Here is a 26,987-nt window from a genome sequence, read left to right as displayed (position 1 = left end):
CGTCAAACACCGCTGCCACAGAAGCGGTCCAGCTACAAAGCCACGCTATGCAACCTTGAAGCACAACGTTACTGATTTTGTGGTTGTAAAAACGTACCTTCAACTGCAGAACTCAGTTTTATGACACCTTGAATAAAAACAAAAAGTGGTAGTTATATAATGGACCCAAATGACCTTTTCCAGTCTTCTCATAACACGCACCTGCTTCATATCTGGATTTTTTTGCTGGCATTTTGAGAATTTAACTAAACAAATATCAACTTGAAAAACTAAGTAATTTTCAGTACTTGATTAGACCTCATGGGTGTCTTCATTTCCCCACTAATACCATTTGGGGGAGTTTTTCACCAAATAAGGGATCTAATGTATTTTTGAATGAAACAAACACCAAGTCCTGTCTGAATGACTATTTCTGTATATAAACCATGAGGAATGATAGACTGCTAAAACTCCACACAACAGGACACCAGTGTCTAGTAATTCCTATTTAATATTGCATATAGAAATCATTTGATACATGTTGGGGCAGGATTTCTGTTGAAATATATAACAGGTAGTTAAAAACCATGGTGTGATCTGGCAGCTTCCATCTCTGGGGTGGTTGGGCCAGAGGCCATTTTCTGGTCTGACATGCTCAGTATTCCTGCTCCCTGCAGGTCAGATGGTTAAAGGACTATCTGAGCTTGTCAAATTGCTCATGAAGCAAGTAGATACTGCTCTTGACTGGATATTTACACACCTTTTTGGTGAATTTAAAGGTGAAAATATTAAACTAAAATCAATTAAACCTGGTCCAATAATTTAACTTACAAAGTATTTTTTTGTAAGTCACAGTTATAAATATATAATATTCCCCAAACTTTATGTGATAGCCATGAGACTCCAGGGGGAGCAAAAATGTCTACAGCTTCATTTGGTTGAAATTCTGATTCTCTTTCAAACTGGAAGAGTTTCAAATTAAAAATGGAAGCAAAACCCTTTTCAATATTGGTAAACCAAACTGGTATCAGCATGAATATACACTGATTTTAACAGATTATGTTCACAAAGATACAAACTTGCTCTCCATTATAACTTTCTGAAAAAGCTGCTGTTAAGGTACCTATTGAATTTCATCTTTCCTGCAGAACCAGTAGTGTCTGGTCAGTGTCTAACAAGGGCCTCTCCAGAGGAAAAAGCACGCATACATATGTATGTGGATTTATTATAAATGTTACTGATATAAATGATGTGTAGTGCATTATCTACAAATAATAAGAAAATAGACAGTACTCTTTATTGCACGTTCCATACAGCCAATTGAGTCTCACAGAGTGCTTTCATTGATTTTGGTCACACTCTCGTATCTATAGCCAGCAATCCAACCATGATTTCACAAAATCATGCATTGAGTGGCATCTCAATCTGCTCTTTTCCCAATAAATTTATCATCACTGCATCTTTTATGTGATCTACTGTTAAATTATTTTTCACCTTCATACAAAGTATTTTCATTAAATTAAAACCTCTTTCAGCTCTGACACTATGTAAAATATGTCCACTATGGTCTATTTCAAGCTACCCATCTGATGTCACTGTACGTGGGGTTGGGAAGAGATGGGAAGTAGCAACACCATTATGCAGTATTTCCACCATATAGGTACAGTAGATGTCAACAACTTCAAGAGTATGGATAGTAAAATGTAGTCAAATGATTAGGAAGTACAGAGTTTTAGGTACTTTTATTACTTTTGTTTTAAATATAATTTATTTAATCGTAAGTTTATATAATTTAATTTGTGATAATGGCTGTGTTATGGGCTCACAAAATTCCCCAAAATGTAACAACTGACTCTCGTAAGCTGGTATGAACCAGGTATAGTAGCATCATTATCATTACTGAGGCTTCTTTCGACTCAGGCCCAGAGAAGAAAATCTTGATCTTCAGAATACTTTCTGAGATATTCACAAAAGGGGTTATAATTTAACTCAATAAGCCAAATGTGAGCAAGCTTAGCATTTATTATTTTGCCAGTAATTTAAAAACCTCTTAAATCTCTCATATGCAAAAAATATACCATACATAGATCACCTTGGAAATAACCGTCATTGACCATTAACTAAAAACACAACCTAAATGGACTTGGCATTCTTTTGGTCAGGGAACTATGCCAAGAGGTATGAGTCATTGACTTATTAAGCAATGATCCTGTCTTTTTTTAAACTGTAGACTCTTTATACAGGAAACCAGGTCAGAGTATTGAATTTTTTCAACCATATTTATTTTTGTCTATAACCAGCACACTGTCATTCAAACGAAAGGACATCAATGAGCTCTCATCAGTGTGTAGGAACAGGCACTATGCAAGTAAAGCAAGAAAATCTCAATGAATTCTTACAGGAGATGTGGGTGGTGATGAGACAGAGCCCAGCAATGCATTTACTGAGTAAGGGGAAAAAGGCAAGTCAAAAAACAAAAGTCTGACGTTAGAACTTTAGTTATAAACATTATTTTAATAAAAACATTAGTGATTCATTGGTTTCATATGGACTTCTCTTATTTGGTAAACCTCAAATCAAGCTTTCCCCTATAGTAGGATAGGCCTTTATATTACAAAGCAACAATGTTATACTGGAAATCTAGAATTAGCTGAATCTAGTTAGATAGCTAACATTAACATTATACAAAAATTATAGAATGAGAGGAAAAGACATCTTTTATTTTAAATATGAATATTTAAAAAAATTTGAATATATAAGAAATGATTGATGTTGATGCTGAAAAGCTACATGTAGCACTGCTCACTTCCAGGACACACAATGAACATTATCCAGTGACTGGCTGACATTGACATTGCCTGGAATTCAGGGTAAGCCATAACACATACATATATGTATATATACACACAATGGATCCCACCCTCCCCCCATTTAATTCTTTATAGTTTGCAGAAATGTTTGGAAAATAAAATGGAAAAAATAAAAGAGAAAAGAAAAAGAAAACCAACTATTCTTTCTCAACTCAATTATCTTGAGCACAGCAAAATTCCTAATCTTGTGGGTGACTCTTGTGGACCATGTCCATTGTCCTGCAAATTTTCAGAGCCAATTACTAACCAGGGATGCTTTCTGCAGCAGTTCTCCAATTCCAAAAATATTTTACACCCTTTCCTACCACTTTCCCCTAATGATTAATTTCAATTAATCTAAAATAATTCTTAGGAGAAAGGGTCAGGTTAAAACAATTCATGCTAAAGTGTGAATGACTAGGGCTCACTAAAACTCTTCAATGACATCTCATAGTTGCTGAAATACTAATCACTTTTTCTTTTAGGAAATTTAGCCTTGACCTAACATCCACAGGTAATCTCCTCTTTTTGCTAAGGAAGATTGGCCCCGAGCTAACATCCATGGGCCCATCTTCCTCTGCATTATATGTGGGATGCCTGCCACAGCGTGGCTTGATGAGCAGTGCATAGGTCCCCACCTAGGATCTGAACCAGTGAACCCTGGGCCGCTGAATTGGAGTGTGCAAACTTAACTGCTACGCCACTGGGCTGGCCCCACTAATCAAATTTTTAACAATGGCCATTAAGGCCCTACGTGATATATCCCTGCTTATATCTCTATTTCTTCTGCTTCATGTCACATAACTTTCCCCCTTATTCAAGATGCTTTAGCCACTTTGGTCTTCTCTGTGTTTTGCAATGCTAACTCCTTTCTGCCCCGGGTTAGTGCACTTGCTGCTCCCTCTGGCTTGAGTGCTCTCCCCTAACCTAGATCTTCCTATAGCTAGCTCTTTCTCTTCATTCAGATTTTACTTCAAATGCCACTTCCTCAGAAAGGCCTTCCTTGATTACTGTATTTAGAGCAGCCCCAGTACTGACTCTCCAGCCTCTCTCTCTCTTTTATTTTTTTATAGCAGTTATCACTACCTGAAATTACAGTCTTGTGCTACCTAACAATGTTTCTGTCATCTACAGACCACATATACGACGGTGGTCCCATAAGATTAGTGCCATATAGCCTAGGTGTATAGTAGGCTATATCATTTAGGTTCGTGTAAATACACTCTATGGTGTTCGCACAATGATAAAGTTACCTAATGACACATTTCTCAGACGGTATCCCTGTTGTTAAGTGATGCATGACTGCATCTCACTGATTTATCACTTGGTTCCTTGTTTCTATCTGTCTTCCTCATTAGAATGAGAGCAGGGACCTGGTCTGTCTTGCTGGCTATTGTAACTCCCCTGCTTAGAACAGTGCCTGGCATAGAGTAAATATTCAATAAATATTTATCGAATGAATAAGTGATCATTCCCAAGTGTCCTAACAGAAGATTTTATCAATCCCAGCAAATGTAATTCAAATATGTTATCTTAACTGTGGATGTTACTGATCAGAGTTCTCAGATTTCATTATATTGACCACTGTCTGTTTCTACTCAGAGACTAGTCTTCATGGAGGCTAGTAAACATTGGTGTGTGGAGTCAATATACATAAGTTACAGTAGATATTTAGACGTTTCAGGATTTAAATATTAAAAAGGTCCCCAAGAAGTAAGTTAGTTTCTCAACTACTTAGAGACAAGATTATGCCCTAAATGGACTTGAAGGAACATTTGCTAATTGATTTTGATTTTATATCCAAATATCTCTAGAATCTGTAGTTCTCTTGTCTCCACCGTCATCACCCTAGGCCAAATTATCATAGCAATATTCACATGAATCTGTATGACAAGATATGGGTCAAGAAAGAGGAACTAAGAAAGAGCCATTCAGTTTTTAATATCCTCTTCCCACTGCATTCTCATACTGCAGCCGGAGTGATCTTTTCAAAAGGTAGGTCCAATTATGTTTTATCCCTCATCCCTTTAGAATTCTTAAATGGCTTTTCATTATTCTTAAGATAAAAATCAAAAGCCTTAACATGACTTGCAAAGCCCTTCCTGACGTCACCCATGGAACACAAAGAGAAATGGCCACAAATTCTCCTATATACTTCCCATAGAGAGGTGGGGGCTGTGTCCCCTCTCCTTGAATCTGGACAAGCTCTGTGACTGCTTTGACTATTAAAAAGAAGTGGAGGTGATGCTCTCCCAGGGTCTGTGCCCTGGCCTCATGAAACAGGGAGCTGCTTCTTCCTGTCTCTTGGAGCAGTCCTTCTGGGAATCCTGAGCCCCTGGTTGGGAGTCCTGAGATTGCTATGTGTACACACTCTGGTAAACACCATCAGCTGAGCCTAGGCATCAAGCCTACGCAGAGGGGAGAAGCTAGAAGGCCTTGAGGAAACTGTTGGTGAAGCCGGGAGGACGAGGAGCAAATTGTGCTTGGAGACTGAAGCAAAGGTAACTCTTCCGCCGTAGGGGCAGAAAGTTTGGGAACATTATCACCTGTAGTAACATGGGAAATGGAAAATATACCTAATGAATTCATAGATTTTAGTAAGGAGATTTTCAGGCAGAATGCTTAAAGTGCCAGTTGGAGTTTTAAAATAGTTACATAAGATAAAGTAGAGATAAAGATGAATTTAAAAAAGAACTGTTCAGTTTTCAAGCAAAATTTAGAGAAATATAGAGCTAGTACTTGTTGGTTTAAAAGAAGATAAAAGGGTTTAACATTCCTAGCCTTTTCAAAGGCAAAGGCTTGCAAAGTAATAAGTTGACTGAGGTTGAAGATCATCTCAAGGGTATGGCTATAAGACCCCTTTTATGACTTCAGAAAGATTTAAGTGTGTACCTCATAAGCTTCTAAAAGAAAGAAAAAGGTTTCTAAGAATCCTAAGGGTGTTGTCCCACAGCACCCTGACTCTGAGCCCAGGCCAAAGAAGGGCCTGTCTTGAAGAAGACTGTGGATGTGTGTTTTGTCTAAGGGAGTGAGATCTAGTAAGATTTATAGGAAGCTCACAAAGATTTCAAGAGAAGTGTACCAATGGATACATCTTCAGCTTGGAGAAAAATGGGCAGAGGTAATTCAAAGTGAGAGATCTTAGGGTCCTCAAACTTCGGTGGGTAAGAAATAGGCTGAGAACATTATTCAGTTGCAAATGCCATTTCTTATGCCTTGGACTGAATTGCCGCCCCCCTTCCGCCCCAATTCATATGTTGAAGCCTTAACTAACCCCAATGTGATGGTATTTGGAGATGGGCCCTTTGGGAGGTAATTAGGTTTAGATGAGGTTATGAAAGTGGGGCCCTCATGATGGGATTAGTGCCCTTATAATCCCCTTTATAAGAAGAGGATCATTCCAACGCACATAAGAAACGGCACTTGCAACTGAATAATCTTCTCAGCCAATTTCCTATCTATAAAAATTTGGGGACCCTAAGGTCTATAATGCACTGAGGAAAAGCCATTTGAGCACACAGTGAGAAGGTAGCAAAGGGGGACACTCTGATCTCTGACTTTCAGTCTGCAGAACCGTGAGAAATAAATGTTGCTTAATCCACTCAGTCTACGGTATTTTGTTATGGCAGCCAGAGCTGACTAAAATATTACAGAAACAGGATAACTCAAAGGGTGCAACCAAGAGTTTGGAGGGTGGAGACAAGAGCTGCAGAGAATTATTCCCAGGGAGCAGGACTGGACCACCCAGTCAAGCAACTGGCAACACGTGGATGTCAGAATTGCTATGGACCAATGATTGCCACGTGCCTCCTGTTCCTCCACTCTTTGAATGAGAATGCTCATTGGCCTGATCTCATCTCTGTATCATCAGGATATGCTGGGTGTGTTCGAAGTCTTCATATTGTGAGAAGTTGCACTAGAGAACCGCATCAACGGAACCTTAGCAGCACCTGAATCTCATTTAGATGATAGGAACGTGGACCTCAGACTTGAGCTTAATGGCATAGAGATGAGATTTCTGCAGGGCTTTAGGAGGGAGTATATTTTGCCTTAAAGAAGAATATAAATAGTTTGTGTCCAAAGGCTGAACTGTGACTAAAGATGGCCACAAATTATTTGAAACTGTTCCTACTGAGAGGTGGTGCATTTGCGGTTCCCCTTAATCCTGGTGAGCTCTGTGACTGCTTTGACCAATAGAATATGGTGGAAATGATGCTCTGCCAGTATCTGGGCCCAGGACTTAAGATTTCCTGTCTCTTGGACACTTTCTCTGGGAGCGCTGAGCTGACATGAAGAAGTCTTGAAGCTGGAGATGTCACTTACAGGTGCTCTGTTCTACAGTCTCAGCTGAGCCCACACTCCCAGCCATTGAAACCAAGGTGCTAGGCATATGAATGATGCCATCCTGGACCCCCTTGACCAGCCCAGCCTCCCCTGAATCTTGCCTAAATTCTTGACCCATAAGATCATAGAGTATAATAAAGTGGTTGTTTTTAAGCTGCCACAATTTTGGGGTAACACTTTATGTAGCAACAGATAACAGAGTCAGTCACATGTGCCTAAACTCTCTGACCTCCCTTTGTACCTCGTCCCTTAGGTCTCTGTACCCCAGCCACACCGCCCTTTCAGTTCCCTGAATATTAACATGTACCCTCCCTCACCCTTCTTGATCTTTCAGCTCTTAGCTTATGAGGATTTTCTCAGGGAAATTCTCCTTGACTCTCTAGATTAGCTCCTTTGTTACAGTGGATTCTCCCACAAGAATGGTATTTCTTTCTTTCAGAGCAATTATCTCTGTGATTATTTCATTAGTGCCAGTCTCTAGATTGTAAACTCCATGAACAGAGAGCAAGACTCTTTGATCATCACTGCATTTCCAGAGTCTGGCAGTGTGTCTGGACATAGTAAGTACTGAATAAATATTTGTTAAGTAGATGAATGGCATATTTGATGCAACTGATAAGGACTCTCCCCGTCGCCATAGCCTTTAATAACTGTGCCACTATTCTTCTCTCTAACACACTGTGAACATGTGGATTCAAAGCTATTGTAACTGGGGAAAGAGAGTGTGACTTGATATTAAGCCACTTCTCCTGCGTGGCTAGAGTCTGTGAAAGCAGCTCAGCCCAACTGGAGTTGTTAAAGTTCCTTCCGTAACTCCCGTGGAGGGGAGGGGAGGAAGCAGAAGGTTGCTTCTGGGCGTGTGTGGGCACAGGATTGCAGACAGAAAAAAACAATCAGTGCCTGCTCACATGTATATCTTTGGTGGAAATCAGGAAGCTTTTCTGAGAATATAAAGAAAGTTGTGGGTGTTGAAATTGTTTAAATTATTTCTAATTAAATTTCTAGTTTAAGTTTAGATATAATTTCTTACTAGATTGTGAGTTTTTCCTACCCTTCCACCTCATCCAAAATGGTGGAGGAGAGAAGTGACACCTGCGTGAATGCTGATGTCCAGATAAGGATTCTGCACCTTCCAGAACTGCTGCTTCCAGCCCTGTTTTCTTAATACCTAATTTGCATTCTACTGTATTTAAAAATGTATTTCCCCACTTGCTTAGTCCTGTGGATGTGGAAAATAGATGGCCCACTGGAAACGGTTTTTCCTAACATTTTTCTGCTCTATCTCCTTAAGTCTGTAGTCTGTCATTTTTGATGTAAGTGAAATAAGCTGAGATCTATAAATGTCTTTCTAACTTCCACTTCATAATTTAAAAAGTATTTTCCTTTGCCTCATTATATTTCTCCGAATGGGTCTGTGTACAGTATTTCATTAAACGGGTTTAGTAGGGCTCCAATTGGAGAAAGGAAGATCTCCATTTACCCAAACATTAATGCTCATTTTAAAGGGACACTCCCCAAAAGGCAGGGCTCCCATTAGACAGACATGTTCCACATTATTTTAGTGAGTTGACATAGTCTGGGACTTTTCCCAGTTCCATTTCTCTGATTTGTCCCCTCCCTAAGTGCACAATACTGCACTTGTCCCTTTTGAACACATAACAGATTAAAGCGTGGGGCAGGAGGCAGATGTAGGCACACCTTTGATCTCTCATCCTTGGGGGTTAAGGGAGGGCAGACACCTGGCGGCTGCCGAGCTGGAAACAAAACACAAGCCTGGACTGGAATTACCTTAAAGGGAGCTGCAGCTCCAGCCAGGGGCCGCTGGATGCACTGAATAGGCACGGAGGGAGGAGAGCCCACAGTTGGGCACGGGATGCAACAGAGTCCAACAATGTGATTCGGGCTAGCTGGGCGTTGGTTAGAATAACCATTTTTTATAAGGGCAGAGGACAGAAAAGGTCAACAGCTGTATTGAGAAAAAATGAAAAGTAATTATTTTGCAAATAATATTGCAAAATACTCAGCTGTGCACAAATCCTGAAAGGCAATTTTGATGGCAATTCAGGAAGCTTTCAAAGAAACGATTTATAAACTTTTTTTTTTTTCACCTTAGTGGAACTCGCTTTTTATTAAGGATTTCACCTTTGCACCTGGATGCTGTAAATGTTCTCAGTCAAAATGAGACCTGGAGCGTTTCCTATGATTTTCAGTGGAACTGCATTGCCCCCTGGTGTCCGTGTGCTGTTGTTACACCACCACACAGAAAGCCAAAGAATGCCAATGACGCAGCTTCCAGTCTTTTTTGGGATCAGAGAATATGGTTTTAACCTCAAATCTAAACATGGTTTGACAAGATGTGAATGAAATTTTGAAATTAAGACTCTTTCCTTTCCACTCTCAGCAGAGTTTCCTGAGATTTTCAAGTAGCTCTTAGAAGAAATGATCAGATTCTAACCTGCATTTCTTTTTTGCTGGGAAAGATTCGCCCTGAGCTAACATCTGTTGCCAATCTTCTCCTCTTTTTCTTTCCTCCCCAAAGCCCCAGTACATCGAGGTGTATTCTAGTTCTTCTACGTGAGCCACTGCCACAGCATGGCTACTGACAGATGAGGGGTGTGGTTCTGTGTTCAGGAACTGAAGCTGGGCTGGCAGAGCACAGCATGCTGAACTTTAACCACGAGCCATCAGGGCTGGCTCTCTAATCTGCCAATTTTTAATGGACAAATGGTCATGTGAGTGGCTGCTGCACATCTCCTCATTTTTCAGAACCAACTCTCCTGTGCTGTAAAACCCTTCCTGACTTCTTTTTGGCATTTTGTACGCACCTGAACTGTCCTGCCTCTCTCTGCCTTCATACTATCTCTCTGATGGAAACTTGAAAGCAAGGAGTATACTTGACTTATCTTTTTATCCACTGCAAATAGCACAGTGCCTGGCAGATAGTATGTGTCCAACAAAAATGTGTTTGTTGCTGGTTGCATGTAACAATGCTGTTCACAGAAGGACCAAATACACTCCCTAATCAACAGCAGTTGAAAGTCAATATGGCAACAAAGCTGGAGGCAGAACACGGTCTTTGGATGGGATTTACGGGGTCCTTGAGCTCCCTGAAACTGTGTAGGCACCACGTCCAATTATGGGGGCAATGGTTAGAATAACGTAAAACCAGAATACATCTAGCTCTAACAATCTAGGAATCTATGGAATTATTCAAACTTCATCTTCCATTTCTTCCTCAAATGAACCTCTACTCTGGAGAGAGCATGAGTATATTCATCACCACCAATTATTAACAAATGTTGTTGGGGCAGATATTTCTAGGAGTAAGTGTAAAGCTTCTAAACGATGTTATTGAAGATATAGTGGCATGTGGACTGAGGTCATCACTCCTGAGCTGAATGACAATGAGCATGAAACAGTGGGGTCTGGGGCAGGTTATGTGTATCAAGGGGTGGACTACAAAGGAACTGAAACTGTGACTCAAGGGTCAGACTCACCTATGTATGATGTGTACAGTTTTATGCTGCTTTGGATATCATCTTAGGTCAGAAGATGTGACCAGATCTGAAGAATCTATTGCATTAGGAGCTCCTGGCCAAGTCCATTCTATGAGGCATTATTAAAACCCCAAAATATAAAGGAATGTTCTAGGTAGTTGGGCTTTTCCAGTGCTGGTCTTGTCCCTGAGGCTGCCTCAGTGTAACCTTGGAATTAAGCACATTTCTGACACTTCCAGACGAGTGTGACGGGACCTCTGACAGTATGTTGGGATCTGAGAGGGTCCATCCAAGTCCCATCCTAGTGCAGAGCTCTACCAGCATGGCTAGCCCAGAGCCTGAATGGCTGCAAGGAGTGGGGGTCAAGGGCAGTCTTCTTTGGCCCTGGTTCCATTTGAAGGGGTTCAGAATATGTCACTGTGGCATAAAATTATTTTGAGCCGAATGCATTTGAGAACAGACTTTTTTTTTCTGAACTCCCTTATCTGCCTAAAAGCAGAGCCTCCCAAAAGAACTCAGTTGTCATAAATCCTCCCAAGGAGTTTCTGTAACCAGGGAAGATTGACTCATCACCAGAGAGGAGAAATGTCACCACATCTAAACAGGCATTGTCACAAAACCTTGTATCTTTCATCTGTTTTCCCAAGGGTCCTTTTGTCTTCCCTAAAAGTCATTCATAAGTATCTTTCCATCCCTTCCTTTCTCCTATTGAAATGGTACATAAACTGCAAATTCTAACCGCCTCCTTGAGTCATATTTTTCTGTGAATTCTCATATGTACATGAATAAAAATCTGTCTTTTCTCTTGCTAATCTGTCTTTTGTCAGTTTAGCTCATAGGCCTCTAAGTGAAGAACCTAAGAGGGTAGGGGAAAGTTTTTCCTCCCCAATACTTTCCTGTATGTCTTTGGACAAATATTGGACTTCACTGTGATATATCTCTATTCTGGTCCTTAGAACTAGCTTGGCAACTTACACCAAGATATCCTCAGCGTAAGGAGCTGTGGCAAACTTAAGTCCACTGTAAATCAGAAATGGAATGCTCCATGTAATATTTGATGTGTGTATATTTGCAGAGCATCTTTGAATAATGGCCAGCAAATACAAATGCAAGGTGTGTTTGTTAAATAAAAATAAATATTCACTATATTGTACAATCCCAATCTTTAAGACAAGACCATGCAGACTAGTTTTAGGGTTCCAAGTCTTCTGGATATTTTTCTTATTTCACACTGCATCTTTAAAACCTTGCATACGGGCTGGCCCTGTGGCCAAGTGGTTAAGTTCGCGCCCTGTGCTTCGGCGGCCCAGGGTTTTGCCGGTTTAGATCCTGGGCACTGACATGGCACCGCTTACCAGGCCACGCTGAGGCAGCAACCCATGTGCCACAACTAGAAGGACCCACAACTAAAATATACAACTATGTACTGGGGGACTTCGGGGAGAAGAAGGAAAAAAATAATAAATAAATAAATAAAACCTTGCATATATGATGATGGAAAAAGTGAATACTATTAAGAAAGTGAAAATTCCTTATTGTTGGAATAAGATAATAAAAGTGAGATTATTTTAACTAACTTCTACCTTTTGAAGGCTAACTGAGTATGATATTTCTAAACGTGTGCAAGGCATATTCAGACTCACACAAAATGGGATGGGTGGATAACCAGAGAGCTAAATGGTGGTAATAACCACTAACAATGGAGCAAAATCATACATCTTGTGGGAGCCTTGAAATACAATTGTTTTTCAAGAGGAGATGAGACTAGAAATTTGGGACCTCTAGCGAGATTTCAAAAGGCATACAATCATCCATGAGCTAAATGGGGTTGGCAAAGCACACTCTGGCTTTCTGGGAATTCTACTGCATTCCAAGAAAAACTGGCAACTGATAACTTCCTGGACAGCTGTTTCTCCAATTTATTCCCCAAATTCCTTTTTGGTGGTTGTCAGCTAAATCTTTACATGAATGCAATAGCCATCCTTCAGAAATAAATTCATCTTAGAAGCTTTCATTTTCATTTGGCAAATGATTTGCAAAAATGTTGATTGTCGTTCTCTGAGCCTAAAGAGAAAATGCAAGAGTGTATTTTCCATAAGTGCAATCAAGCGTAACATTGTGCCATGTTTATGAGACATTTCTAAGTAATTTCTATTTCAATGTCTCTAAGTGTAAATAACAATTCTGAATATACATGCTTGTATTAACCATATCCTGAAATTAATTTTTGACAATGGTAAGTTAAGCAAAATGGTCGATATTTAGTCAATATTTATTTGGTTGATAAATCATCTAACATTAACTTTTCCATAACTAAGCACATTGAGATCAAGTTCAATCTATTAGTTTTATTTTAGTTTACTTTATTAAGAACACCTGAAAAGGTTAAGCTGCTTGACCTTTGGTTGAAACCATTTACTAGCCTCCCATTGCAAAACATTCAGAATCTTCTTATGGTGTCCAACATCCTGGGTTACCCGGGCCCTTTTTACTTCGTTTCATCTTGGATCTCTCCCATTCCCTCCTGCTCCCCCTCCTCGCTACCAATCTCTATGTTCCAGCTACACCACGCTTCTTTTAGTTAGTTAATCTTTCCTTCTCATTCCTGCCTCTGGCCTTTGTCACTTGCCGTCCCCTCACCTGGAGTTCAAGAAAGATATACTTGAGGAAGAGGCAATGAATTTTCCCTGACCACAGACTTCACGGTTGCCCTAGCAACACCCCTTATTTTTCTCTTTATAGCACTTGTAACCATGGTAAACATTTCTATGCATGACCATTCCAAAAAACAAATTCTCAGATTATCTGATTCTTGAAGTCAGGGTGGAGCCTAGGTCAGCGTTACTGCTGTGTCCTCAGGAGCATCCCAATGGCTGGCACACAGTAGGTGCTCAATAAATGCTTGAAAACTGAGGGAAGGTATTCTTAATTCTTCCTACTCTTAAATTGGCAATTCTTGCTTTCCTGCTTCATGGCTGTACAGTAGCAGAAATGATAACCATGTCATAGAAGCTGATTATTAAACTTAAATAGTCTGAGATGGAGCCAATTATTTTCATAAAGGTAGAAAACAGATTTTGAACTTGAACTCCCCAGGAGCTAACTTTCTGAACAAATATTTTCTTCCTCATATACTCATGCACAACTGATGGGAGTGTAATCTGTGAGAGAACCTAAACAAATACAGTCTTGATGAAGAAATTCTATTTTCATTTTTTAGAATCTATTTTAAAGAAATAATCACTATCACTTCCACCATCATCACTTCCACCATCACCACCTCCATAACCGTCTCCACCACCATTTCTACCACCATCACCTCCACTACTTCTACCACCCTCATCATCATCACCTCCATCTCCACCACCTCCACCTCTCCCACCACCACTACTTCCATCACTTTTATCACTTCCATCAAGTCCACCACTATCATCATCCTCACCCATTTGTATTTATTGAGCACTACCAAGTACTAGGTACTAGGTTAACTTTTATACATATTATCTCATTTCTTCTCCACAATCTGAATAAAGATGAGTGGTATGGTCTGAATGTCTGTGTCCCCCTAAAATTCACATGTTGGAATCCTAATGCTCAATGTGATAGTCTTAGGAGGTGGGGCCTTTAGGAGGCAATTAGGTCACGAGGGAAGGGCCCTCATGAATGGAATTAGTGACACATTTTTATGGTTTAAACTTAAAATTCAGCAGGGTAGCCAGTGAAAAGTCTCTATCCTACGTGTGTTCCCAATCACCAGGTTTGTCTCCCAGAATGCAATCAATATTCTCAGTGTTAATGGGTATCACCATACTTTTTCATTCCTACTGCCCTTTATATATCACTTTTCTGTTACCACCATCCTATAGACTCTCATGTCTAAAGGCTAAATCTGCTTACACCATTTTCTCTGTCTAGATCTACTAATTTCCAGGTTATTCCTCACCTTCCGTAGGGACATTAGCCTGTTGCACTGATCTTTTCATCCCATCTTCAACATTCACGTTTATGGCCTCAAAATTTCCTCAGCTGTAGTGGTCTTTATCTCTACTCCGGTTCCTCAACCAGCAGCCCAGTCATACTTCAGACATGTGCATTTCTCAAAACAACTCCACCTCTAAGTGCTTGAACAGTAAAGGTGCTCCTTTGACCACAATCCCTTTATCTTACACCTTAATCACCTCTTCAATGTGACTGAGTTTCCCCAAGGGCCATTTGTGAACTCTAGCACGTCTCTATTTTGCCCCAGTGAATCAGCTCTCTGCGGGTTTTATGTTTTGTCCTACCTGGCCTGGACCCTAATTCCAGAAGAGAATTCTCTGTCCTCTTGCCCAACCACCACTTAGATCTATTCTAATATTGCTCATCGCCTATGTATTCCTGGGGCAGTTATGAAGATATTTCTGTGCTTAAAACCTTCAGTGGCTTCCTAAGGACTCAATCCAGAAGTCTTAGCTAAACAGCAAGTGATTTCCATGATCTAGGGAGGTCCATCTTTCTAGGGAGTCTATAATCATCCACTTCACAAATCTAATGCTTCAGCAAAACTCGGCAACTTGCTCTTGTTTGAACATACTCTGGGCTTTACCCCCTTCAGACCATTTGTTTGATTATTCCTTATGCTTACTCTGCTTATGGATTTATCTGTGTATCTCTGCCTATTGAAATCCCATATATGCTTTAAGGCCCCGCTCAAATGACACCTCCTTCATCAAGTCTTCTCTCATTTTCCCCTTTTCTCTTACAAAATCTCAAAGTCTTTGTATGAACTTACTTTTTTTAATAAAATAAAGCACATTGTGTTTAATACGATAGTTATTTTCGTGTCTTATCTTCCAAATAGACTGAATTTCTTGAGGACTCCTGCATTTATCCTTGTAGTCCCTACAACATTAAATAACTGCTTTACAAATGTGGACAGAATACATTTTAATCTTATTAGGAAAATAATAAGAACTAGCAAGGATCTAAAATCAAAACAGGGCAAAGTCAACATTACAACGTCCTCACAGGTTACTATATCACTCAACTTTATTCTCAAATTTTATAGAAAACTTAGAATAGGATTTTTTCCCTCCTCCAATTGTGTTAGAAACTGCTCTTTTTTTTACCTAAATATAGAACAAAACTCCAGTAAAGAAAAGTGTATGCACTCATTTCTGCTACACATCAGGAGGTGTCGGATACTTGCATGGCAAATGCACGTGTGGGACATGTCCTGCATTTCTGTACACTGTGGTCAATTCCCAGATGACGGAGGATGGTCAGCGAGCAGGAACAGCTGTAACCATCACTGTGGTCCACGCTTGAGCTGTGACTATTGTGTTCTTGATCAACAAGGCCCCCATGTCTTTGCCACAAATATTGTTCCCCCCCAGCGGATTTTCACCTTTTCACAGAAGCTCTTGTTGACCTTCATTCTCCTATAATTATTCCTATTCTGTACTAGTTGACTTTCCCAACACAAAAAAGAGTGAGGTCTCTGTAATCATACAAGTGCTTGTGTGCCAACATTCTCTTTCTTTTTGTTGAAAGAATATCACCTTTTACTTCCAGAGGAACATAGCTCTGGACTGAGGCACTTGACATGTGGAGTCTCATCAGGAACTAAGAACAAACCACTGGCAAAAGCACGTGATGACCCTCTACAGTTTTCATTATTCCCCAAAGCTCAGTCATCCCTGTGCTCAGTCCCCTATGGATCACTACACGACACATGTGCAGCAGGCCATATAGAGTGGATAGGAGACTGGGTATGACCCATGAACTCTATGTGGCTTTGGCTCCTTAAGAAGGCCAACAGGGACATGAGGTGTCATTATGGTTTTTTCACTTATATTAGGTTGCGGAGCTATTTCCCAAGAGAATAGCACTGCAGCTCCTTATAAGACAGAGGTCTTGCTTAAGGTTGTAGAATCTTCATGGCTTTCTTATCTCTAGCTGATAGCAAAATATTCATATTCTCTGGTAGCAGCAGGCCAGTAGCATGACAGGACAGACTGGCTGGAGATCCCCATCTGTTGTATCTATATGATTGTGAAGCAGAACAGGAGTAAAACAAAACCAAAAACGTCACTCTGAATTGCTTAAGGGTAAATGAAGGAAACCACAGAATGACCAGCGGTGAACTCTGCCCTCAGGGCCTATGTAGGATCCACAAATGGGTGGGAACCTAGAAATGATAGAGTGATGTCCACAGTCTCAAGGGCAGAAGCAAGTAGTACAAGTTGGTACAGTGATCACAGAGTCTAAATATTCTGAGAAAGTCCTGATTTTAAATATCCTGTTCTGTTGCCAGATGTGTTCTGTTCCTTCATCCTTAAAGCTTAGTTATTGAAAATTTAGGGGAAAAAATATTGTTTTACCCATAGTAGTGTTCTCTACAAACAAATGCTATCGTTCACATACTTGGGCCTAGGAAGAATGGAGGAGGTCTCTGTGAATCTACGCCACCAGTTCTGGTTTCTATAATCCTACTGAAAGACGAGCAAAGCAAGCTAAGAAGGCCTGGTCCCAATGGGCTGAGACCAAGTCTGGAATCACAGCTGAGCTGGTGAGACTTGAAAAAGTGTGGGATTAGCTGTCTTGGTGAAAGAAGAGAGCTTCATTTCAACTCACGTTATAGGTACAGACTTCTTCAACATAAAATGGAGGCTGACCAGGATTCAATGCAACCACTGTTCCCTGCACCAGAGTACGGACTACGAATTGGCATTCTTCTAGAGAAACTTCAACAGGTTTAGATTGACTTGAAAATGACACTATCCTCTTCTTTTTCAGTTGATGTCTTAGGGTCAGAGATGATGTTTTGGAGGAATTAAAGGGCATTTCTCACATTGATCTGTGACCAGAAGTATGTATAAAAAAGAATTTGTCTTGCCAAGATCTTCAAGGAGAAAACTATGCTTCCAGTTCCACAGACTGACACATATTCACTGTGTGATACTAATCAAAACGTGAAGCATTTTTCAAATTGAAGGGTAGTTTTTATAACCATCTTCTTCAAAGAGCCCTGATCTCTAGTTACTTTATATGATAGATTATAATGACTAAATAAAATGCTTATTTGTCTCCGCAAAGAATGGCATATAAAGTATTTCCATAAGTTGATACTGCTGGATAAATTGCAGATTCCTTACGCTTGGGTTCATATTTATTTCCTTTCTTCCTCAAAAAGCCAGTACGTTATTATCAGGAGACCATGAGCTTTCGGAAAAAGCTGTAGATTTAAAGTCCAAGCCAGAAGACCAATTTTTAGATATGTAGTAAAGAGGATACAAGAGAAAAAGAAGTTGGGCCCAATCCTCTCTAGGTTTCTAATTTTTCTAAAGATGCTATTAATTTATGAGACAGGAGGCCTGGATTTGGGTCCTATTCTTCCCTAACAAGGTGTTTGACTACTGTTATTTTAATCATTGTTGCCTAATCTGTAATGAGGCAGCTACTCTAGATGAACTCAAAGTCTTTGTCTGCTGTAGAATTCGAATCCTAACTCTCTGAGTACTGGTATGATGTTTAAACACAGGACTTCTTATGGGGTTCCAGGAAAAGCACTCTTAATCTGAAACTCCCAGGTGTATTCTCAATTATTTATGAGCATTAGTTGATTGAAGAATAGTATCCAAAGCTTTGACAAAAAATATATTGAGTGTGTACATCTTCTTGAGAACTCTAACTGATAAAATATGGAGAATATGCTGATGTTAGCTGAAATCAAGTGAGAACGTATATGTCAGGCCAGATATATAGAAAACATCAAGAGATCAATTTAGTTTCTCTTTATAATAAACAACTCAAACTAAAAATATCAGCAGTATATGAGCAAGAATTGTTCCGAAACAACCCTATAAAAAGAAATAGCTTTATTGAATCCCAGGCTGTGGTTTTATGGAGAAAAGATTAGGTTAGAAAGCCTCCAAATCTGTTAAGAGGGAAATACTGTTTTTCATCTCTATTTGGGATGACAAATGCTGTGTTTCAGTTCTAGAGGCCCAACTAAAAACCAAGGATGAAATAATAAGTGCTTAAGTGGCTAGAAATAAACATAGCCGCAGCTTTCCCCATATGAGGACTGTACAGCAATAATGAGGATCAGACAAAGGATTGTCATCACAGAGAGGAAATGAGGCATTAAGCAAATAATTGAGGAGTGTTAAATCATCTCAGAGAATACTTGTAAGACTGTAAAAGGCAAACATTAGTAGCCATATTGTTGAGAAATGATGGTAAGAAAAAGTGAATGAAATAAAATTTGGGGGCCGGCCCCGTGGCGCACGCTCTGCTTCGGGGGCCCAGGGTTCCATAGGTTCGAATCTTGGATGCGGACACGGCACCGCTCATCAGGCTACACTGAGGTGGTGTCCCACATAGTGTAACCAGAGGGACCTACAGCTATGTGCTGGGGGGCTTTGGGGAAAAGAAGAAGAAAAAAAAAAAGAAAAGGAAAAAAGAAGATTGGTAACAGATGTTAGCTCAGGTGCCAATCTGAAAAAAAAAATTAGTACTTGAAAGGGAATGTGGTATTATGCTTTCTTACTAGGTGTATGTTTTTTGCCAAATTATTTATTCTCCAAGACTCCTAATTTTTTCCTCTGTAAAATGGAGCAAATAACATTTCCCTCCCTGGAGTGACAGAAGGATTAAATAAGGTCATGAATGCAAAGCACATAGTAATGTTTCTGAAACATAAAAGGGGTCACTAATGGTTGCCTACTATTATTCAAGAATAGAAACAACGTGATGTTTGATCCAGAGGGTCAAACAACTGTATTCTATCATGGATATGAAAGATGTTCTCCAAGACAGGTGACCGCTCACTAAAATACTATACATAAACAATATAATCGAGTAAGACGTTTTTATTTAGGCCATAATTTTCCTGAAAGTCGGAGATCCTCCGCTTTCACTGCATGAATCAGTTTCTCTTTCTTATTCACACCAGGAAAAGTAATCTGCCCAAGATTCTATGATACGCTGAGTAACTTATCATTTATGAGAAGTTGAAGAAGGAAAGACAATGGGGGTGGGGGCCACCTCCTTCAGGGCAGTTTGAGGCCTTCTCTGAGAAATAGTGAGAAATAGGCAGAGCCTGAGGGAGAGGGTCTTTCTCTTCAGGAGGAAAATAGTTAAGATTCTGATGGAGCAGGAAAAGAAAATCAGAGGCAATCATGCTAGAAAACCACGATTTCTGATACAACCAATCACTTAAACCCCACTGATATGCACAAGGTCATCATTAGCTGTCAACACTGCAACGAAAATAGCAAGACAAGGCAGCACAGTCTGGCAATTTATCTGATCAAGTCAAGCAAGGATCTGCATACAGTGAAAAATGTCTAAGGATTAGTTAAATGAGAAAGCTGTAAGCACAGAGTATTCCCGTATTGGGTTTTTCTTTTGGTAGCCATAGTTTAACATTTGGCATTACTTAAAAAGTACTAACTTTTTCCCCCTAAACATTTAAAATAAAAACATTGAGCATTGCTGAGAAGCCTGCATAACCTGGTAAATAATAACCACATCTTCCTCACTCCTTGATGTAGTTATCACCTTGACAAGAAGGTTCGTCTGTAAACAAGTAGATTTAAGAATGATGCTGATCAGCAACCAAGAGAGAGGAGCATGAAAAAGAGCCAGGAGTATTTCTCTAGTACTCAGTATCCCATGGTGCAAATCCAAAGATGCTACCCTTTAGATCCTCATTACGAGAATAAACCAAGAAACTAGGAGGTCTTTATATCAAACAAAATAATTGCTATCAAGGCCCCTGCCGTTATGTGATGATGTAGCAGCAAGGATCACCAAGGCAATGCTGTGTGAGGGTGTCCTTCAAAACCTGCCAGTGTGGGCACGTGGGCCTGGGAGTCCCTAACAGAATGCTAAGGAAGCATGGAGGAAGATCGTGTACACAACTACTGTACTGACAACTAGAGCAAAGCGCTGTCAACATATTAGCAGCATTATTTAAAGAATATATTGGTTACGATAATAATAAATATTGCATATTTTCACTGTCTAACATAATATAGGGCAAATGCAATCTTCCTTTGTATTAATTGTGGATAGCAATGGAGGATTTATACTGAAGCGTTTCTTCCCTGCTATTTTTCTTTGTCTCTACAGGCCTTCACTATGGAAACAGAGACTCCAATTGCCTCAGGAAGGGAAGAGAGTCAGCCTAGACCAAAGAAATCATTGTTCAGGTTCTAAGGTAGCTGTTGAAGATCTATACAGTTGGGTGCACACCACCCTCCCTCCAGGAGTGAGTAGGAGTGTGGCGTCCTCCACACCGAACAGATGTCAGAGGCACTGTGGTAGGCAGAATAATGACCCTCCCAAAGATGTCCAAGTCTTAACCCTTGGAACTTGTAAGTGTTATCTTCTCTGGCAAAAGGGACTTTGCAAAAGTGATTAAGCATCTTGAGATGTAGAGATAATTCTGGATTAATGGACTTAATGTAATTAGTGGGCTTAATGTAATCCTAAGGGTCCTTTTAAATGAAAGAGAGGGCAGGAGGGTCAGTGTCAGAGTGGTGCAGAGTGAGAAAGACTTGGCCGCCATTGCTGACTTTGAAGATGGAGGAAGGGGCCACAAGCCAAGGAATGTGGGCAGCCTCTAAGAACTAGGAAAGGCAAAGAAATAGATTCTCCTCCAGAGCCTCCAGAAGAAACGCAGTAGCTCTGCTGACATCTTGATTTTAGCCCAGTGAGACCCATTTCATACCTCTAACCTCTCAGGACTCTAAGACAGGAAATCTGTGCTGTTTTAAGTCACCAAGACTATGACTATTTATTACGGTAGCAATAGGAGACGAACCTAGGCACCCTCCCTCAAATCTTTGTATTCAATGCACTTTGATGTTCTTCAACTGAAGGATGCCCAATTAGGACTTCCTTTCTTTTTTTAAAGATTTTATTTTTTCCTTTTTTCTCCCCAAAGCCCCCCGGTACATAGTTGTATATTCTTTGCTGTGGGTCCTTCTAGTTGTGGCATGTGGATGCTGCCTCAGCATGGTTTGATGAGCAGTGCCATGTCCGCACCCAGGATTCGAACCGACGAAACACTAGGCTGCCTGCAGCGGAGCATGCGAACTTAACCACTCGGCCATGGGGCCAGCCCCAGGACTTTCTGACTATATTATCTAGTTGGGTTTTTTTTTTTTTTGAGGAAGTTTAGCCCTGAGCTAACATCCACCACCACTCTTCCTCTTTTTGCTGAAGAAGACTGGCCCTGAGCTAACATCTGTGCCCAACTTCTTCTATTTTATATGTGGGACGCCTGCCATAGCATGGCTTGAAGAGCAGTGCATAGGTCCACGCCACGAATCTGAACCAGCAAAAGCCTGGGCCGCCGAAGCGGAGAATGCAAACTTAACCACTGCGCCATTGGGCCAGTCCCTATATTATCTAGCTTTCACTGAGTTAGGCTTCTTAAAATGGACAGATGGTTTAAAATATTAAGGATAATACTAATACTGTGAGCATACGCAAACAACATGATGGAAAAGTGGGCTTGCTTTGCTATAGTTCTTCATTACTTTATAAATTAAACACGATGATGATCTCATCAGATCTGACAAGAAATTGGCACCCAAATTTAGAATTATGGAGAATTATGAAGAACATTTACTCCAGGAACCGAGCTCTAAATATATCAAACTTTCAGAATATTAACTAATTGCATAAAGTTACCACAGTGCAAAAGTGATTTTAGAACTACTGCAAGTAATGAAGGTATAGCTCGGGGAAAAACATGACTTGTAGAAGCAGATACAATACTTTCATAGAAAAAAGTGGGAGGTCAATGTCCAAAAAATAAGAAAAACAAATGTTATGCTGAGAAGTGAACTATGTATGGAGAATATAAAAATGGCCAAAGAAAACAAATGACCAACCTACAGTACTAAAAGAGAAATTCTGAACAAATAGCAGCTCTCTAATAATGAGTACAATTATTCCAAACCTCAAAGGTTGATTTAAAATTTAGTCACATTATAAGACAGAATTATTTTCCATCCAAAATATGTGTGGTTAATGGTTATGAAATCTGAATTTCTTGATTCATACAACAGAATCTATGTGACTCAAAATCAGACAGAGGCATGAGATGCATAGTAGAAATCCAACACTGTAAAGGGAAGCAGAGAGAGGGCATCCTTGGAAATGGAATGGATGCTGTCCGTGGGACATCTCGGCGACCTTAGTGAAAGATCAATGTAATTCTGAAAAGTCATGAACAAAAAGAAAAATGTGGAATATCTGCTCACATTAGGCTACTACAAGGTCTTAGAACAAACTTTAGAATGTTACTATTGACAATATTTGATTTTTTCCCATTAGTTTAAGGTATTATATTCAAGGTATGTAAACGAAACAAAACAAAAATAAGAAACAAAAACTTATCCTACTTAAAGATGGCAAACAGTTTAAGGAATGGCTTAAGGAGTAGACTGGGATGGTTTGGAAACACGTGGCAGTGTCTGCACCCCCAGCTCCCTCCCTGTGGACTCTTTACATGTTTACATACACCTCATGGATATGTGAGACTGTCGCCTGTCATGCAGCCTCCTTTCTGGTCTCCAGAACCCTCCAGGGTCCTTTATTAGGGACTCCACTGCAGAGAGGTATTTAGGAGAAACCATCTGACAATAGAAATGCCCTAATTTAGAACCCTGGGTTTAGCTCATTTACCCTGCACACCTTTAGAAGGCCCTCGCTTTGTACCCGATTTCATGTATTCCCTGATAAATATAGTATATACATATATCTGTCTTTCTAGAAAGATCTTAAAGTCCTACCCTGTGTTCTGTCTCCTCTTCACACAACGTTTTTGTACACTCTAGGACTGAACAAATGTCACTAAATTAAAAAAGAATCTTTCAAGATGCTTTGTATTATTATTGTATTATTTATAAAGCAAGATCAGCAGTTTCAGGTAGATTTTAAGTTAATTTATTTCCCTGCTCATGTTAAAATCAGACTGCTCCAAAACCTCAGACCATAATTGATATCCTCAAACAACAACTCCTTTCCTCAGCTAGATCAGCAAAGTTATAAACCTAGCTGCCAAATAAGCTTTGTTCTCTATTTGACCTTTAATGGATTTCAGAAATGTAATTTTAGATTTCCCATCACCAGGGTCAGGTTGCCCTCATTTTTGTGACACTCTGAATGTCTGAAAGATAATCTCTGTTTGTATATATCAGACAACACGTATCATGTATCTTTTTTTAGTGGACCTGTCATTTTCCTCCTCTAAACATCATCACTAAGAAGAGAAGGTAATCAACTATTTCAATGGGAAGCTGATATATGTTGAGAATTGCCACCCACCTCAGGAAACAAAAACAAAGCTGATGGATATAAAGGTCCATCTTCCTGTATCTAGGATTTGGACCCACACAAATACACCCAGGCCAACATGGCAAGGATGTTGTTCAAATGTTTCCCAAATTGTATACTTTGGAAGACCATTTCTGAGAGATATAAAAATACGTTTTGAAAAAAAGAAAGATTTTGTGGTTTAAGCAGCCTGGAAAATTCTAGATCAATTAGAATTAAAGTGGTCACTTCACTGTAGGGTTTCTTAGAGGCTTTACTATTGTAATAAGCATTGTGACTTCCTAAGAGGTTTACAACATGTGAAGTATATTCAAATATATCTCAACAGGTGAGATGTATATTTTTTTGTTTTAAATTTTTTTCTAGAACACCTCATGAAATCCTGAAATACAGTCTGGGCAATGCTGACAAGCTGCCCCGTACCCCTGTGAACTCCTCTGGGCAGGGATGATCTCCTACTACGTTAGTGTTCCTAGCCCTGAACACAGGTTTGGACAGAGAAGTGTTTAGTGTTTGCTGGACTGAAGGATTAGATAATACTCGATAATACTTGATATTTCTCTTTTCTCCTCATTCAGAATCAGAAGTAGGCAGTGTGGGAATAGAGGGTATGCTTTCCTCCCTCTGAGATCCAAAAGGACTGTCAAGAGATTTTCACATATTGAAGTATATGGGGTAACTATTCAGGTTCAAAAATTGATTTGGCTTACCTAAAAAGGCTGACTTCCAGCCTATCAAACATACAGTGTACATCTGCTTTAATCATCAAAGTAAAGAACACACTCTCCTAGGATAAGAATGCACCCTTCCCCTCCCACGCCCTATTGCTAAGGCCCTATTGGTAACGCCTGTATTACACCCTTTGCCAACATCAGGGTCACGTTGACCCGCTAATTTGCAACTAAATACCTCTTTGAAACTTTGATGGAAATGTATCCTGGGTGTGTTTAATGCATGTTCTTTGTTCTAAAAAGGTTAAGACTCTACTGAAAACCATGCTTCTTTGCAGCGCTTTCTAAGGCCTTCCCGGGTTATAATCTTCACTCTGGCTTAAGTAAAACTCATCTTATTTCTCTTCTCTATAGAATGGTTATTGGTTATTTTGCATCAACAGGACCTACCCAGGACAGGCTCAAATGTGGTTTCCTTTGTAGATCAGCACACAACACTGATGGTGAATCATTGCTATCCCTCCAGCCAACGAGAGGCAACACAGATAATGTTATAAATAGGGAGCTGCTACTTTTTGTAGTAGAGATTGATTCTTGTGTGGCTAAGTTTAGGACAGACAGCTTGCGACATGGATGGGTTTATGCTCTCTGCACAATGGGTTCTCTCCAGAAGTTCCGTAAGGTCCTTCCTTTACACTAGGAGAACTGACAACAATAAGCTAAGCCCTTCTCAAACTGTATCTTACTCTTACCAAATCCCTAGTTGAGAGAAGGCATCTTTAGGGAAGATGATTTGAAGGGTTTGTGGCTCATGCCTCCTTTTGATAAACCGAAAACTCTCATCTGCCCCTATAGACTGTGATGGGTGCCCTACCCCCACCCCTACCCTATTTCACTTCACCCCAGCTCCAGACCCTGAAGAGGGACACGAGGTATTTTCTTGTTTTTTTTTCTTTGTCAAAAAGGCATACATTAAAAAGGTTAAATACTCTGGTCTGATAGGCTTCACATTTTTCCCCAAAAAGCTCCCATGAAGGTCAGTGTTATTAATTGTGGAGAGAGCACAGCTCTCTTTCACATGTTCATTCCACCGGTATTTTTAAGGCATCTATTATAGATGTTGCTGTTCTAAGAGCTGGAGATTTACTAGCGAATAAGACAGAAAAAATTCTCTTCCAGAATTTTTTTTTTTTTTAAAGATTTTATTTTTCCTTTTTCTCCCCAAAGCCCCCCGGTACATAGTTGTGCATTTTTAGTTATGGGCCCTTCCAGCTGTGGCATATGGGACGTCTCCTCAGCATGGCCTGACGAGTGGTGCCATTTCCATGCCCAGGATTCAAACCTGCGAAACCCTGGGCCACCGAAGCAGAGCACGTGAACTTAACCACTCAGCCACAGAGCGGGCCCCTCTCTTCCAGAATTGAACGACAAATACCCAAGTAAATATCTAATATCATGACACTTAGCAATAAGCGTCACGAAGAAAAAGAAAGCATAGCAAAGGACATGGGAATGACAGGGGTTGGAGCCGGGTGGCCATGAGACAGGACCAGGAGGAACAGGAGAAATAAGGACTGAGGGGTGGGGACTGGAGAGGATTCCAGGTCCCGGGCCAGCAGCACCAGAGCCTGAGGCAGGAATGAGCTGGCTGTGGTTCAGAAGGTCACAGCTCCCCATCATGGGTCGCCACTGCCTGGTGAGCAGCTAATGGGTTAAACTTGGGAAGCACTGTGGGCGAGGGGCAACAAGAAAGCCAGGTGCCTGGAAGAGAAGAGTCCAGATGAATAACAGAAGAGGTCCGAGAGGCAGGAGGGGCCATCCTGGGCAGGGCCTGGGCTGAAAATACAGTGATCTCAGCTCCGGTGTAAGAAGACGACACAAGAGGAAGTAAAAAAGCAAGGAGCATATTACCTGTTGTTTCAGGCATTAAATCTGATAAGAACCTGATAACCGGGGATGATAAATGTGATAGCCTGATGCCTCTCATAATGACTCCAGTGATCAAGTCTTTCACCATAAAAAGGAATCCGATCATATCGCTAAGAACTACAAAAGCCACTCTAACAGCCAGGTGAACTGGCCTGTTTATAAAACTGGTCTATTGGAGCAAAAATGAAATGTAGAACAAAAAAATAAAAATACCCACCCAGGTGAGACTTTATATACCAAACACCTGAAAAGTGGCTCACGTCCCACACAGATAATCAGCTGTGTTGACTGTGGTTAGGAAGAAGACAGTCCTTCTGACTGTGATTGTATGGTTTAGGGCAGGCAGTGAGGTGGGCTGTGCAGACGGGAGGCATCTAGAA

General features: G+C 40.3%; 1 protein-coding gene across 21 annotated transcripts in view; it reads right to left on the bottom strand.

The window, feature by feature from the left end:
* The window catches only part of DLGAP1 (DLG associated protein 1), an 843,533-nt gene that overhangs the window by 122,787 nt on the left and 693,759 nt on the right, over nt 1–26,987 (bottom strand). For 10 of the 21 annotated variants that reach the window (XM_070513311.1, XM_070513314.1, XM_070513312.1 and 7 more), the window contains one exon: nt 98–127. The exons of the other annotated variants lie outside the window; for them this stretch is intronic. In XM_070513311.1, coding sequence (XP_070369412.1) covers nt 98–127 — 30 coding nt within the window. The remainder of the gene's footprint in view (nt 1–97; nt 128–26,987) is intronic. 21 annotated transcript variants of the gene reach the window in all.

This window comes from Equus asinus, chromosome 7, assembly GCF_041296235.1.
Source record: "Equus asinus isolate D_3611 breed Donkey chromosome 7, EquAss-T2T_v2, whole genome shotgun sequence".
NCBI classification, from domain to species: domain Eukaryota; kingdom Metazoa; phylum Chordata; class Mammalia; order Perissodactyla; family Equidae; genus Equus; species Equus asinus.
This window is presented reverse-complemented; position numbering and strand designations above follow the sequence as displayed.